Source organism: Silurus aristotelis, assembly GCF_946808225.1.
Source record: "Silurus aristotelis genome assembly, chromosome: 18".
NCBI lineage: Eukaryota > Metazoa > Chordata > Actinopteri > Siluriformes > Siluridae > Silurus > Silurus aristotelis.
Genome location: NC_139591.1, coordinates 8097832 through 8109698, shown reverse-complemented (window position 1 = coordinate 8109698; position 11867 = coordinate 8097832). Strand labels below are relative to the sequence as shown.

The following is an 11867-nucleotide window of genomic DNA, read 5'->3' as shown; positions in this document are numbered from 1 at the left end:
CAATGCAAAGTTAATGATCCTACCTTAAAACTGATTTCTAATACCGGCATCCGGTACTGTTTTATTCCTATTATAGCGGAGCAGTTAGTTAAAGATAACGATCACTTACGTAATATCTGCTATAAACAGAGATAGCAAAAGTACACATATCCTTCACTCAAGAAGAAGTACAGATACTCATGTTTTTACAAAGATTCTGGTAAAAGTTGAAGTACTCACCCTGGAAAATGCCGAAACCATACGGTAACTTGTGCATGATGATCGTCGGAGAACAATCCACATCACTCGATGCTTTGTTTAGTTCATTTAACTGCGCACAGAGCATATTGGTTCCCCACGGACCGTTAATACTGACGCACCACCCGCTAAACTCTGGAGCGCGCCGAACAGGTAAACACCGAAGACACCGCAGAATAAAAAAAAAATGGAGGAACTGGGAAAAAAACGGCGAGGGGTGAGAAGATGATTCATATGGAAGCCCGTTTCCAACAAATAAAAAAATAAGTTTGCCCAATTCCGACTTTATTTCTGCAATTCCCACTTATTTTTCGCCCAATCAGGCAGCGTCATCCCCTCAAATTTAATTGATTAAAACTAATTTTCTCTGGTGTATTTAGTATTTGCCTTATCCGATTAATCGATGTTATAATCCAGTAGAATACTCATTTACTAAAATAATCGATAGATACAGCCTTAAAATAAAGTACTTTCTTGTAAACAGAGCTAGCCTCAACCTCCCTCCATACAAGTGTTGGGTTAACGGAAGCAAACAAACGAAAATAAACCTGTGATTTACTTTGCTGTCAGACCTGAAGAAAAACTTTACCTCTTTTGGACCAATCATGTTTCAGAATTTATCACAATGTGGCCTTAGACAATATAATCCGATATTGTAAAATGACAGTAATTACAATACAGTTAAATTTTTTTTTTTGGTTGTTTTTTTTTTTTTTGAGAATATTGAGTATCATTAGTTCCTTTTTGACTGACTTCACAAGTGAATTTTTAAAGCCTTTTTCGCATTAATAAATGTACTGGTACACCATTTTCTTACCTAAATGTTGTGATATATAATGTATTAGAAACGATGACTTTAAATAACATGATATATTGTTAATACACTAAAATGTGTAGCACTGGTTCTTGAGCAATCGTCACCATTTTCTCTCCGTGTCCAGTATACTATTCGCTGTGATATGAAGCGCCCCCTGCTGGCAAAAGACCTGAGCAAAACCTGCGAATTCATGGTCCATTGTCAGGTAAGGTGTTGCTCAAATTTCTGTCGTGTCCATCTCGACTGCATATTTCTGTGAATAAATTCAATCAAATAAGCACAATAGAGTCAATCATACCACGTTTACTTTTAACCACACCCACATTTTGCAGTCACAGAAATCCAAAGTGCAGCCGACTCCAGTGGATTTCACCATCACGCCAGAAACGTTGCAGAATGTGAAAGAGGTCAAACAAATTCACTTTTTTTCTACAGTGTACATTAGACATTGATTAAGCTATTTCACTAACACTAGGGTTGTGTAATGGACCAAAGGGTTAGCAAGGATGAAAAAGTTCAAGTTGTGAATTATTTGAATATAATTTTTGGATATCGGTGTGAAAACTTTCACCCGAAAATTATATCATGCAGGTTAGTTTTTTTTTTTCTTTTTTTTAAATGTACGGAAATAAAATCAGGGGGGAAAAAAATGTGACGCTTTGATACAAATAAAAAAAAGAGATAAAAGGTCAAATTTGGAGCCTGCTGGATTTCCAGAGAAAAGCAATGAACACAATTGTGTTAATGTTTAAACACTCGATGTCCAGCTTAACTATTTAGGTAACTCTCTAGGAATATAGGCTTTTGATATGTTCTCTGAGTAATACGAGTCCAGCTACTTCAACCGAACATAACTTTATATGTACTTACCTCATTCCTGTCCACCATCTTCCGAGTCCACTTACCTCCACGTCTCTTCACTTCACTTAATGGATGTGTGAGTGAGAGATGACTGATTTGGATAAATGCCAAGGAAGATTATTTTAATCGACTGTTACTTTTCCCTAGAAGTCCCGAATGCTTTACCTTTGGCCTAAATAAAATCACATATGTATTATTGGATTTTTTTTAAATATAAAAACTGCAACCCATCATTTGAAAATATTTTTATTAGAAGTTTTAATTGAAAAAATAAATGAACGAATTCACCAGTGAAATAAAACAGATCGGTTTGACTTGTCATCGAGAGGAGACGGTCAGTCAGACGGTCAGTCTGAAGCAGTGAGAATACTAAGGAGAATTCGAAGGAAGTTGAAGGTAAGCTAATAGAATTGAATTTTCAGTGGTGTTAGATATCCAAGTGGTTGAACATCCCGGAAAGCACCGTTAGATCAATAGTGAGGAAGTGGAAGCCGCCAACAACCATTTCAGGATCTCTGCATAATTGAGGACTGAATGGGAGGATGGCAAGGAAGAAAGTGTTGTGTAAAAAGTGCAGTATTGGAAGTACGGGTGACCCAATTTTGTAAAACTACAAATTCTACAGTTCATTTCTGAATCCCTCTGAGAAACTGGTTGAACATTTTGGTCAACAAACCAAATCCAAAAATCCTAAACATCTATTTACAAATAATACATGTTGTGTAAGTGTAATATGTAAAACCCAGAAGGATTTGATGATTCATTTGAGGAATAGCATATTGTTTTTTTTTTGTTTTTTTTATTGAAGCCTTTAGGGTGTCGAGTTTCTTTTGTCCTTCTGTTCTTATTAGAAAAGTTCCCTCCCAAAGTTCTTGATCAGAGGCCACCTGGACGCCACTAACTGTGTGATCACGCAGCCGCTTACAGGGGAGCTGGTGGTGGAGAGTTCAGAGGTCGCCATCAAAAGCATCGAGTTGCAGCTAGTGCGGGTTGAGACGTGCGGTGAGGACGAGGAACACAAAAGTCTCTAGGACTATTATATAGTAGAAAAGTAGATCGGAGCAGCACCGTGTTTTCGTATGAGAAGAAAGAAGCGGCTGAAGATAACTGCTCCTTTATATTGATTACATCGGATCAATCGATTTAATACTGATAATTGCATTTTTTGGATTCAGGCTGTGCTGAGGGCTATGCCAGAGATGCGACAGAGATTCAGAACATTCAGATGGCAGAAGGAGATGTGTGTCACGGCCTCCCCATTCCTATATACATGGTCTTTCCCAGGCTTTTCACGTGCCCTACACTCGAAACCACAAACTTTAAAGTTGGTGAGTCTCATCACGTTTTCTACCGACTCCTCTTTTTACAGTTCATCTTTAATAATGGTATATGCCACACCTACAGTGGAACATTCTAAAGCAGTCAGGTCATAATGGCTTCCCCCCCCATACCGAGAATGTAAACTAACAGGATGTCACTTCTTCTTCTTGCAGAGTTTGAGGTGAACGTGGTGATTGTTTTCACTGACGATCATTTAATAACCGAGAACTTCCCGTTGAAGCTGTGCCGAATATGAGATCAGAGCCCGCGGATTCATCGACGTTTTCTGGAAGAATCTGGGAGTGGCCTTCTAACTGTTTAAGTGCCACTTAGAAACGGGCAGCATGGATATTGTTACAGCTACAGACGGACCCATTATTACATACATGCCGTTTTTGGCATTTTCCGATTGTGAATCTTGGAATCGCCGTCAAAAATCAAACCTCTTCCTTCTTTTGATTTTATTTCGTGGGTATTCCTTTACACCTAGGCATTTCAGGACACCCTATATTTGTTCAAATGTAAACACATCAGATCATTTCACACAATAGTATCATCAGATCCATACATTTCCTCAATACAGCATATGTTCGCGTGCAAAAAAAAAAACCCGAATTGTGGCCTTCACGTGGTCTTTTGTGTCCCGCGTATAAATAAATCGTGCAAAAATAAATTAGTATTAATGTTTGCATAAAATAAATCCGGTCCCCATCTGGTTTTCATGTTTGTCAAAAAGGTTTTTATCTGGTTAGAATGAGGGGGGGGGGGGGGGGGGAAACCTCCACAAAAATCAGTGTTAAAATAATGACACTAATAATGAAATCACACCGGAAGACGACTCTGCATCTGCCTGTTAGCATCAGACCTATACCGTGTAGCAGGATATACGTTATATGGACAAAAGTTTGCTATTTGGACATACTGCTAACTACACACTTCTGGGAAGATGTTCCACAACATTTTGCAATGTGCTCATGGAGATTTTTGCTCATTCAGCCACAAGGGTGTTAGTAAATTCAGGTACTGAGGGTAGGTGAGGTGATGAGGCCTGAGGTGCAGTCACTAATCCAATTCATCCCAAAAGGTGTTCAGTAGGGTTGAGGTCAGAGCATATCAGGCCACTAAGATCTGCCCCTCCAACCCAGATAAAGCATTTCTTTATGGCGCTCTCTTTGTGCACAGGGGTATTGTCGTATTGGAACAGGTTTAGGTCTCCTAGTTCAAGCGAAGGAAAACATTTTGTTCCACAGCATCCTATACAACTGTTTCCAACGTTGTGGTAACAGTTTGGGGAAGAACCACGTATGGCTGGAAAATTCAGGTGTCCCAAAACTTTTATCCAGAAAAAAGGTTCACAGAAATAGAAATAAACATGACGACAACAACAAAGTTTCAGATCAGTATGGTTACTTCCAAATGTTTAATATGCTATTTTCTACATTACAAAAAAAAAAATATTATAATACAAAAATCTGATTTGGAAACCAGGATACCGTGGGATTTTTGTATCAGGAACCTGTAATTTTCACCAGTCAAAAATGAATTTTGAAATTAACAACAAAAAAAGAAAATGCAAAAACAAAATGGATATCTTTGTTAAAATGTAAAATTATATGTACTAAACAAATATAATCAAGAAACTGATCAGAAACAGAAGTAAAACTAATTAAAACTGATTGGTCCTTAATAACTGTGGTGGAAGAAGTTAACATGAGAAATCTCTTCAATCTTTTATCCCAAATTAAAAAGAAAAAGGGAAAAAATAAAAGCCACCCCCCAGAATTGGGGAAATTAAATGCCTAAATTTGTCCCAATCACTGTTATATACAGTTTATATGTGGTAACTTATTTTGGTTACATTATATAGCAAATTAGATCTGCTATATAATAAATACTTTTATTAATATTGAACATTATATGTTATTCATTATATAGTTGTAGAGCAGATGTGTGTAGAACATAAACAAACTGCTAATACAAGTAGGATGCTGCATGCATGTGTCCCCGTCTATGTCGTCCAGGCAACATGGGGAAATCCTCAGGTAAAAGTGCATGCTCTCGGCAGGTGGGACAAGTGCTCTGCTCCTTCAGCCACGACTTTATACACTAATAGACATAAAATAAGTCAAAATACACTCGTCATAACAAAAAGTTGTGTAGATTCCATTAATTATAAACTAAAAAATGGCAGAAAAATCTCACTGTATTCAATATGTTGTTCAACATAATTATTATTAAAAAGCTATTTTTAATGATGCAAAAGAGTCATTTTATGATTAAAAGTTGTCCTGGGTTTCCAATTGATTTCTACCTAAAGCAGGGGTGTCGAATTTACATTCTGGCCAAGCCTTGCCATTTTTCCAAACCTCTAACGCAGGCCAAATACGACGTGCCAGAGACATATTTAGAAAATGTGATAATTTTAAATACATGTTTTACTTATATCTGTATTAGATAATAAAAGGTTGGCTTTCAAACTAAAATTTCAACTAAAATTGTACTTATAAACGTAGCCTAATTATTTGTTAGTGTGGGAGGTGGTAGCCTAGTGGTTAAGGCTTGTTCGATCTGGGGGGTTGTTATTTCAAGTCCCAGCCATACCAGGCTAAAACTCTTGGGCACTTGATCGAGTCAGTAATAAAGCTCTTTTAATAAGTTACATATCTCTTGAAAAGTAATGGTCATTTGTCTGTCCGGTGCATAACAAAATAACCTAATCCAGCATTACGAGGCATAAATACATACATTTTATTATGATTTTTAAAATCTCCACAATAATACTGGCAGTCACTCGAGCCCCTGAGACCCGGCCCCCATTAAAGCAAAGTAAAATGATATGGCTCATGTTTGGGGGGCCCCTGCTCTAAAGTGCTATTAACTACAGGCTTTCTTCATGTATTATTATTTACTTATTAATTAACACCAATAATCCACTCTAAAAGTAGAATAGAAATAAACTTCTGGGAAAATTTTCATTAAAATGAATGAATTTTCTCCCATTATACAGGGGTACTAAAGTTTAACGTTTTAATAGGTTTCATATATAACGCATTAGCGAAATGCTCGAAACGTTTAGCCACCGCTCTCACCTCTCTGTGGAAGCTATGGCGACACTCCAGCACGCACATGTCCTCTGGTGCCATATCTTCGTGGCAAATAATGCAAGGGTCTTCCATGTTCAGCTGCGACGCCGAAGAGAGAGAGATTTCAGTGTAGTGTATGAAAATATGAATATAGTTTGAAGTATGACGTTAGTGTCGGATATCAAGTGCTGCAAATTCTTACGGCTCTCGAAGTCTTGCGCTGTGGAGAGGACACGCTCTTCCACACATGTGCAGGTGGGGGAGTTGCTGAAGCTCTGTCGATGGAAGGAGCCGGACTTGGTGCTGGTAAATCTCTCACTCTGGGTACATCCCTACTTGGCAAGTTCATCCGCTCCTTCTCAAAAAAACATTTCTTAATCAGATTCTTACCCTTCACTTACATATACACTCCCAGTCAAACATTTGGACATATTTTATTGTCGTCAACATTGTATATAAATTCTGAGGACACTGAAATGATGACAGAACCAGTATAGAATTGTACAATAGTTGTAGTATCACTATTAGGGCTACTGACTTTGTACTTCCTCTTTCCTCTGTGCAAGACAAGTGAAGGTCAAAAGCACATTAATAATGCACGAAATGTCACAAATAAACCCTGGACAAGGCAAATGAAGACCGTTCTGGAAAGACTATCAACGGTAAACGTAGCTATTTTTTGACAATCTAAAATAGAAAACATGTTCTGGGTTGTTTAACAATGTTTTTGTTTACTATATCATTCCATATATGTTCTTCCATAGTTTGGATGACTTCAGTATTATTTACATAAAGAAAAAAACTGTCCAAAGCTTTGATTGGTAATAAAAATCTGATAAACAGTAATATAAGCATTTAATATAAAACATAGTTTCTGCATGAAATGCGTTCGGATTTTTGGTCTTTTGAATAATGCCAATAAGAACAAAATGAAATCAAATGCATTTGGTTTAAGATCCAGAGAAGTTCTTAAAACACCAGTTTTGACATTGGATTTGTTTGAACATATAAAAGTTCATAGCATGGAGGAGTAGGTGTTGGATCTATGATGATCTCAGATTTTAAGCTATTTTATGAGCTCCTGGTTCCACAATGTCAACCTACTGTGTCAGACTGTAGAAAGGACATAATCACACACACTCAGGTGCCCCCTCGCTCTCATTTGATATATATATATAATTTTTTTTTTTTTAAGATTCATAATCATACTCTTGATATCACCCAAATGAGGACGTGGTGCCCCTTTCGAGTCTGGTTACTCTCAAGGTTTCTTCCTTATACCATCTAAGGGAGTTTTTCCTTTGCCATAGTTACCCCAGGTTCACTCATTAAGGATTAACACACATTCACTATTATAAAAAAAAAAAATTCTGCAAAGCTGCTTTGAGACAATGTCCGTTGTCAAATTGTGCTATAGAAATAAAACTTGAGCTCGAACAAAACAAATAACCATTAACCAGCCACAAGTGTGTTACTATACCGGTTATGCTGTATAAACAGAAGAAACTGATTTGCCCTATGTTTTGCAATTTTTTAGTTTTAAGAAGTTAATAAGTGAGGTCTTACTTGTGAGTGCTCCTGGTGGTCAAGGATGAGTTGAGCAGCTCTGTTGATGAGTTCTTCATACTTCAGCATGTTTAGAGTGCCACCGGTCATAGAGCGGACCTCCTGAATAAATTTTGTCAAGACTGATCTGAAACATAGAGAGGAAAATACAGGTTACAAAGATGACTGGAAACTGCTTTGCATGCTGAAATGTTCCATCTTCACGTCATTTTCAGGCTTGATGGACAGACAGCATACTTTAATTCTTTTGCTTTTCCGTCTCATTCTATACATTCTTTTTTTGTTGTTTTTTTTATTTATATGACAATGTAATTTAAAAAAAACCCTTTCTTTGCTACAATATCTAAAACCCCTTGAAAAACGTTGATATATCACTGGTTTTGACAAAACATTGTAACACATTGATGTACAGATGTGCAAGGGTCACCTGCTATAATGAGGAAACATGGCGCTGAGACGATCCACGATCCTCTCAAACACAACGAGAGGCTGTGGAGGCTGAGCTGGAGCTGAGACACTAGAGGGCGCCGAAGCAGCAACAACCTCACTGGCTGCTAGAGGTGTGTGCACGGCATGGTGTGTGTTTACTGCTATGTGTGTTTGAGGTCTGGCAGGGTGCTGCTGAACTCCGTATGTGGTGTGTGGCTGTGCATGATGCAAAGGGAGCTGCTGCAAAACTGACTGCTGATTGGAGAGTGGATGAAGAAACGCCTGCAGGACACAAATCATTGTAGTTAAGCTTAAATTACAACAATCATGAAGTAGCTCTACACTGGGTTACACTGATTAATCTTTCATGTTTCGGGGACGAATCTGCCCAGCACTGTAAATGGAAATATTTACTTAAAATGTTTATAAGATGACTAAACCATGTTTCTGCTAAGGAGCGCATTATTGCAGTCAACTGGGATGCATCATACTAAAGGTAAAGAATAAAGAAAGTGCATGCAGCAATTATGGCAATCAACCGAAAAGCATGGAGATGGAGCTATAATATTAATAATATAACATTTTGTTCTTTAGTTAAGACATCCTAAACATTACATTTCTGTAGTAATTTGACCTGTGGAGCTTTTATTCTTATTAAAAAAAAAAACATATATATATATATATATATATATACACACACATACATACACTATATTTCCAAAAGTATTGGGTCACCTGACCTTTCCTGCTATATGTGTTAACACAAAACTGGAGGCACTCAATTGTCTTCAGATGCGCTAAAATGTAATTTTGCGTTCACTTGAACTTGGAAACCCAAACCTGTTCCAGCATGGCAGTGCCCCTGTGCACACCGTGAGCTCCATGATGATTATGGTTTATATGCTATGAAGAGGAAGATTTTGAGTGGTCTGCTATAGAGCTCTGATCTCATCCCTACTGAACACCTTTGGGATGAATTGGAACGCTGACTGCACCCCAGGCCTCCTCACCTCACCTACATCAGTACCTGCCTTTTATAACACCCTCGTGGCTATTGAACACAAATATCCATAAGCTCACTCCAATATCAAGTGGAGCCGCTTTCCAGAAGATTAGACGGAATTATAAGAGCAAATTGGGACGAAATGTAGAATGCAGTGCTGAAAAATCACATACCAACCTATGACCTGGTGACCCAATACGTTTGACAATATAGTGTGTGTGTTATATATATATACACACACACACACACACACACACACACACACACACACACACACACACACACACACACACACACACACAAGGTTTCGACGTGTAACCGTTTAGACGTATTCAATTTCGCCTTTAATTTAAAACACCATAATTACTTTAAAACATTTACAAGAATATTTTGTCTTTATGCTCTAGGTTGGGTTTGGTTTCACTAATATATATAGTATAATATATAGTATATAGTACAATATATAGTACTTTTATATATTAGCAAAAAGCATCCATATTTGTCCATTGCCCATGTTGATTAGAGTATTAAAAACTTTAAGTATGAATTTACGGTACATTTAGAAGCATGAACACACGAGTCACCAACCTTATAAATGAAATGTAATGGTGCATTAACAAAGTATTACTGTAAATTTACCCTAATCAAACATTTATTCTATACTTGTGTTTGTTCTACAATCACAAATAAAAAAACAGGGGGTCCACAAAATAATTTTAGAGCTTAATGATATCCAAAAAATGTGGAAAAATCTGATCACATGGTGAAATGGACTAATGTCTATGAATATTAAAACACAAAATAAAACGGCTATTTAGGAAGCCTGTGTGTTCTGCGAAGACGCAAAATGTAATCAATTACACATACTTAAACCTGCGCCACACCAGTGGTGTTTTCAATGTCTGCTCTAACAATTTTAATGTCTAATATTTATATTATATAATATGCAATAAATTAATTAAAAAACAGAACAGGAATTGATTGAATGTATTAAAATTACTTCTAAGTCTAGATCTAATTGGAATTTGTTTTCCGATGAGGTACTTGTAGCACACACAAACAAAAAAAAAAAAAAACAGCAGTGCAGTTGCATCGAGCTTAAATGCAGAAACCGTTTTGTCCTCTGCCTACACATGCAATATAACTGCTTTTTAGAATGATCTTTGTTTATGCCCACAGATAAAAAGTGTAAAGTTGACATTAATAAGGGCTGATTTCAATAGCTGGAAATCCCAGCTTAACATAGAGCAGGCTGCTTCTCTACAACTAATAATGAAACTGATGGTGTTAACTCGGAGTTTATTTTGACTCCCCCCCCCCCCTTTTTTTCCCCCCAACATCATTTCCAGTTAATCAAATGCATCTTGGGACTTTTAACTAAAATTCAATTCACATAAATTATTCATTTTCCTAAAACCATTCCTATTTTTTGCAGTGTAGCAGGGATTCTACTGCTAAAAGAGGCTTCTGCCATCCTGGAATGCTGTTGCCATAAATGGATGGTAATAAATTAGTGCATTGTCTAAAAAAATTAATAAATAAATAATCCAGAAGTCCAACTTCTAGACTTTCAGCAGGAACTACACAGAGATGGATATTATTAGAAGGATTGCAGCACACAAACCAGTCATTACAAAAGGAAATCTACTTTTGAGAAGCAGTGCAAAAACCACAAGCACTGGTTACAGAGATGTGGAAAAGTGATATGGTTAGACAACGCATCTTTCACAAAACTCTAAGAATCTAGCCTCTTTACTTAAAGATAAAGAAAAAACAAACAAAAAAAGCTACTGTTAAATCAGAAAATATAACATCTACAAATGTGCACTGAACAGAACATGTTTTAAAGCGGCGGTCCGGTTTAATGTCAGACAATATTTTCAGGGACCGGCCTTTAAGGTGTGGCGGATAAATACAACAAAATAAAATGATACGAGCGGCATAAAAACTGGTCTTTTCTAAATATAATAATAAACATGAATCCCCTGTGTTTTTTTTTGTTCATTTTGCGAGCTTGGGGGTTTCAATTTAGCGGTAATGTATTATGTGTTATAAAGATATAATCTTAAGACATAAATCTTGGTAATGGCTTTATTGAATGTTGCTTCTCTGGCTTATTAGCAACAATCTTCTCTGTGCACAATAATGCATCTACTGTTTCACGGCCATATCTGTTATTAGCAAAAAATAAATAAATTCACTTTTTTGGGGAAACAAACATTTTTGTTTGGAATTATTTTTTTTTTGCTTAATCATCTCCCCCACACCCAACTATACAGCTCTCAATAAAGTGATCTTTTCTCTTTTACCCAGGATCAGTGTCCATGACTGCTAAACAACTACTGCTGGCACCAACAACCATGCCAAGGTCAATCTGTAACTGGCGTCAAATTTTACCCTCATTCTGATGCCTCATGATCAAGATTTTACGCTGCTGCCATATGATTGGCTGATGTGATAACTGCATGACAGTACGGTTCCTAATAAAGTGGACGGTGAACGTGTCTCTGTAGCGCATGCTGAATATTATAGTGATGAAAAAAAAAATACA

General features: G+C 37.0%; 2 protein-coding genes across 3 annotated transcripts in view; one reads left to right on the top strand and one right to left on the bottom strand.

Annotated features, from left to right (window-relative positions):
- Positions 1–3994, top strand: part of vps26c (VPS26 endosomal protein sorting factor C) — a 5537-nt gene extending 1543 nt beyond the window's left edge. Inside the window, exons 4-8 of the mRNA XM_083569178.1 lie at positions 1179–1259; positions 1387–1461; positions 2767–2917; positions 3091–3243; positions 3409–3994. Coding sequence (XP_083425304.1) covers positions 1179–1259; positions 1387–1461; positions 2767–2917; positions 3091–3243; positions 3409–3491 — 543 coding nt within the window. The 3' untranslated portion in view covers positions 3492–3994. The remainder of the gene's footprint in view (positions 1–1178; positions 1260–1386; positions 1462–2766; positions 2918–3090; positions 3244–3408) is intronic.
- Positions 3995–4645: 651 nt separating this feature from the next.
- The window catches only part of ttc3 (tetratricopeptide repeat domain 3), a 35087-nt gene continuing 27865 nt past the window's right edge, over positions 4646–11867 (bottom strand). For both annotated transcript variants that reach the window (XM_083569006.1, XM_083569007.1), the window contains exons 42-46: positions 8312–8595; positions 7885–8011; positions 6521–6673; positions 6325–6417; positions 4646–5341 (exon numbers count right to left, since the gene is read on the bottom strand). In XM_083569006.1, coding sequence (XP_083425132.1) covers positions 5207–5341; positions 6325–6417; positions 6521–6673; positions 7885–8011; positions 8312–8595 — 792 coding nt within the window. In that variant the 3' untranslated portion in view covers positions 4646–5206. The remainder of the gene's footprint in view (positions 5342–6324; positions 6418–6520; positions 6674–7884; positions 8012–8311; positions 8596–11867) is intronic.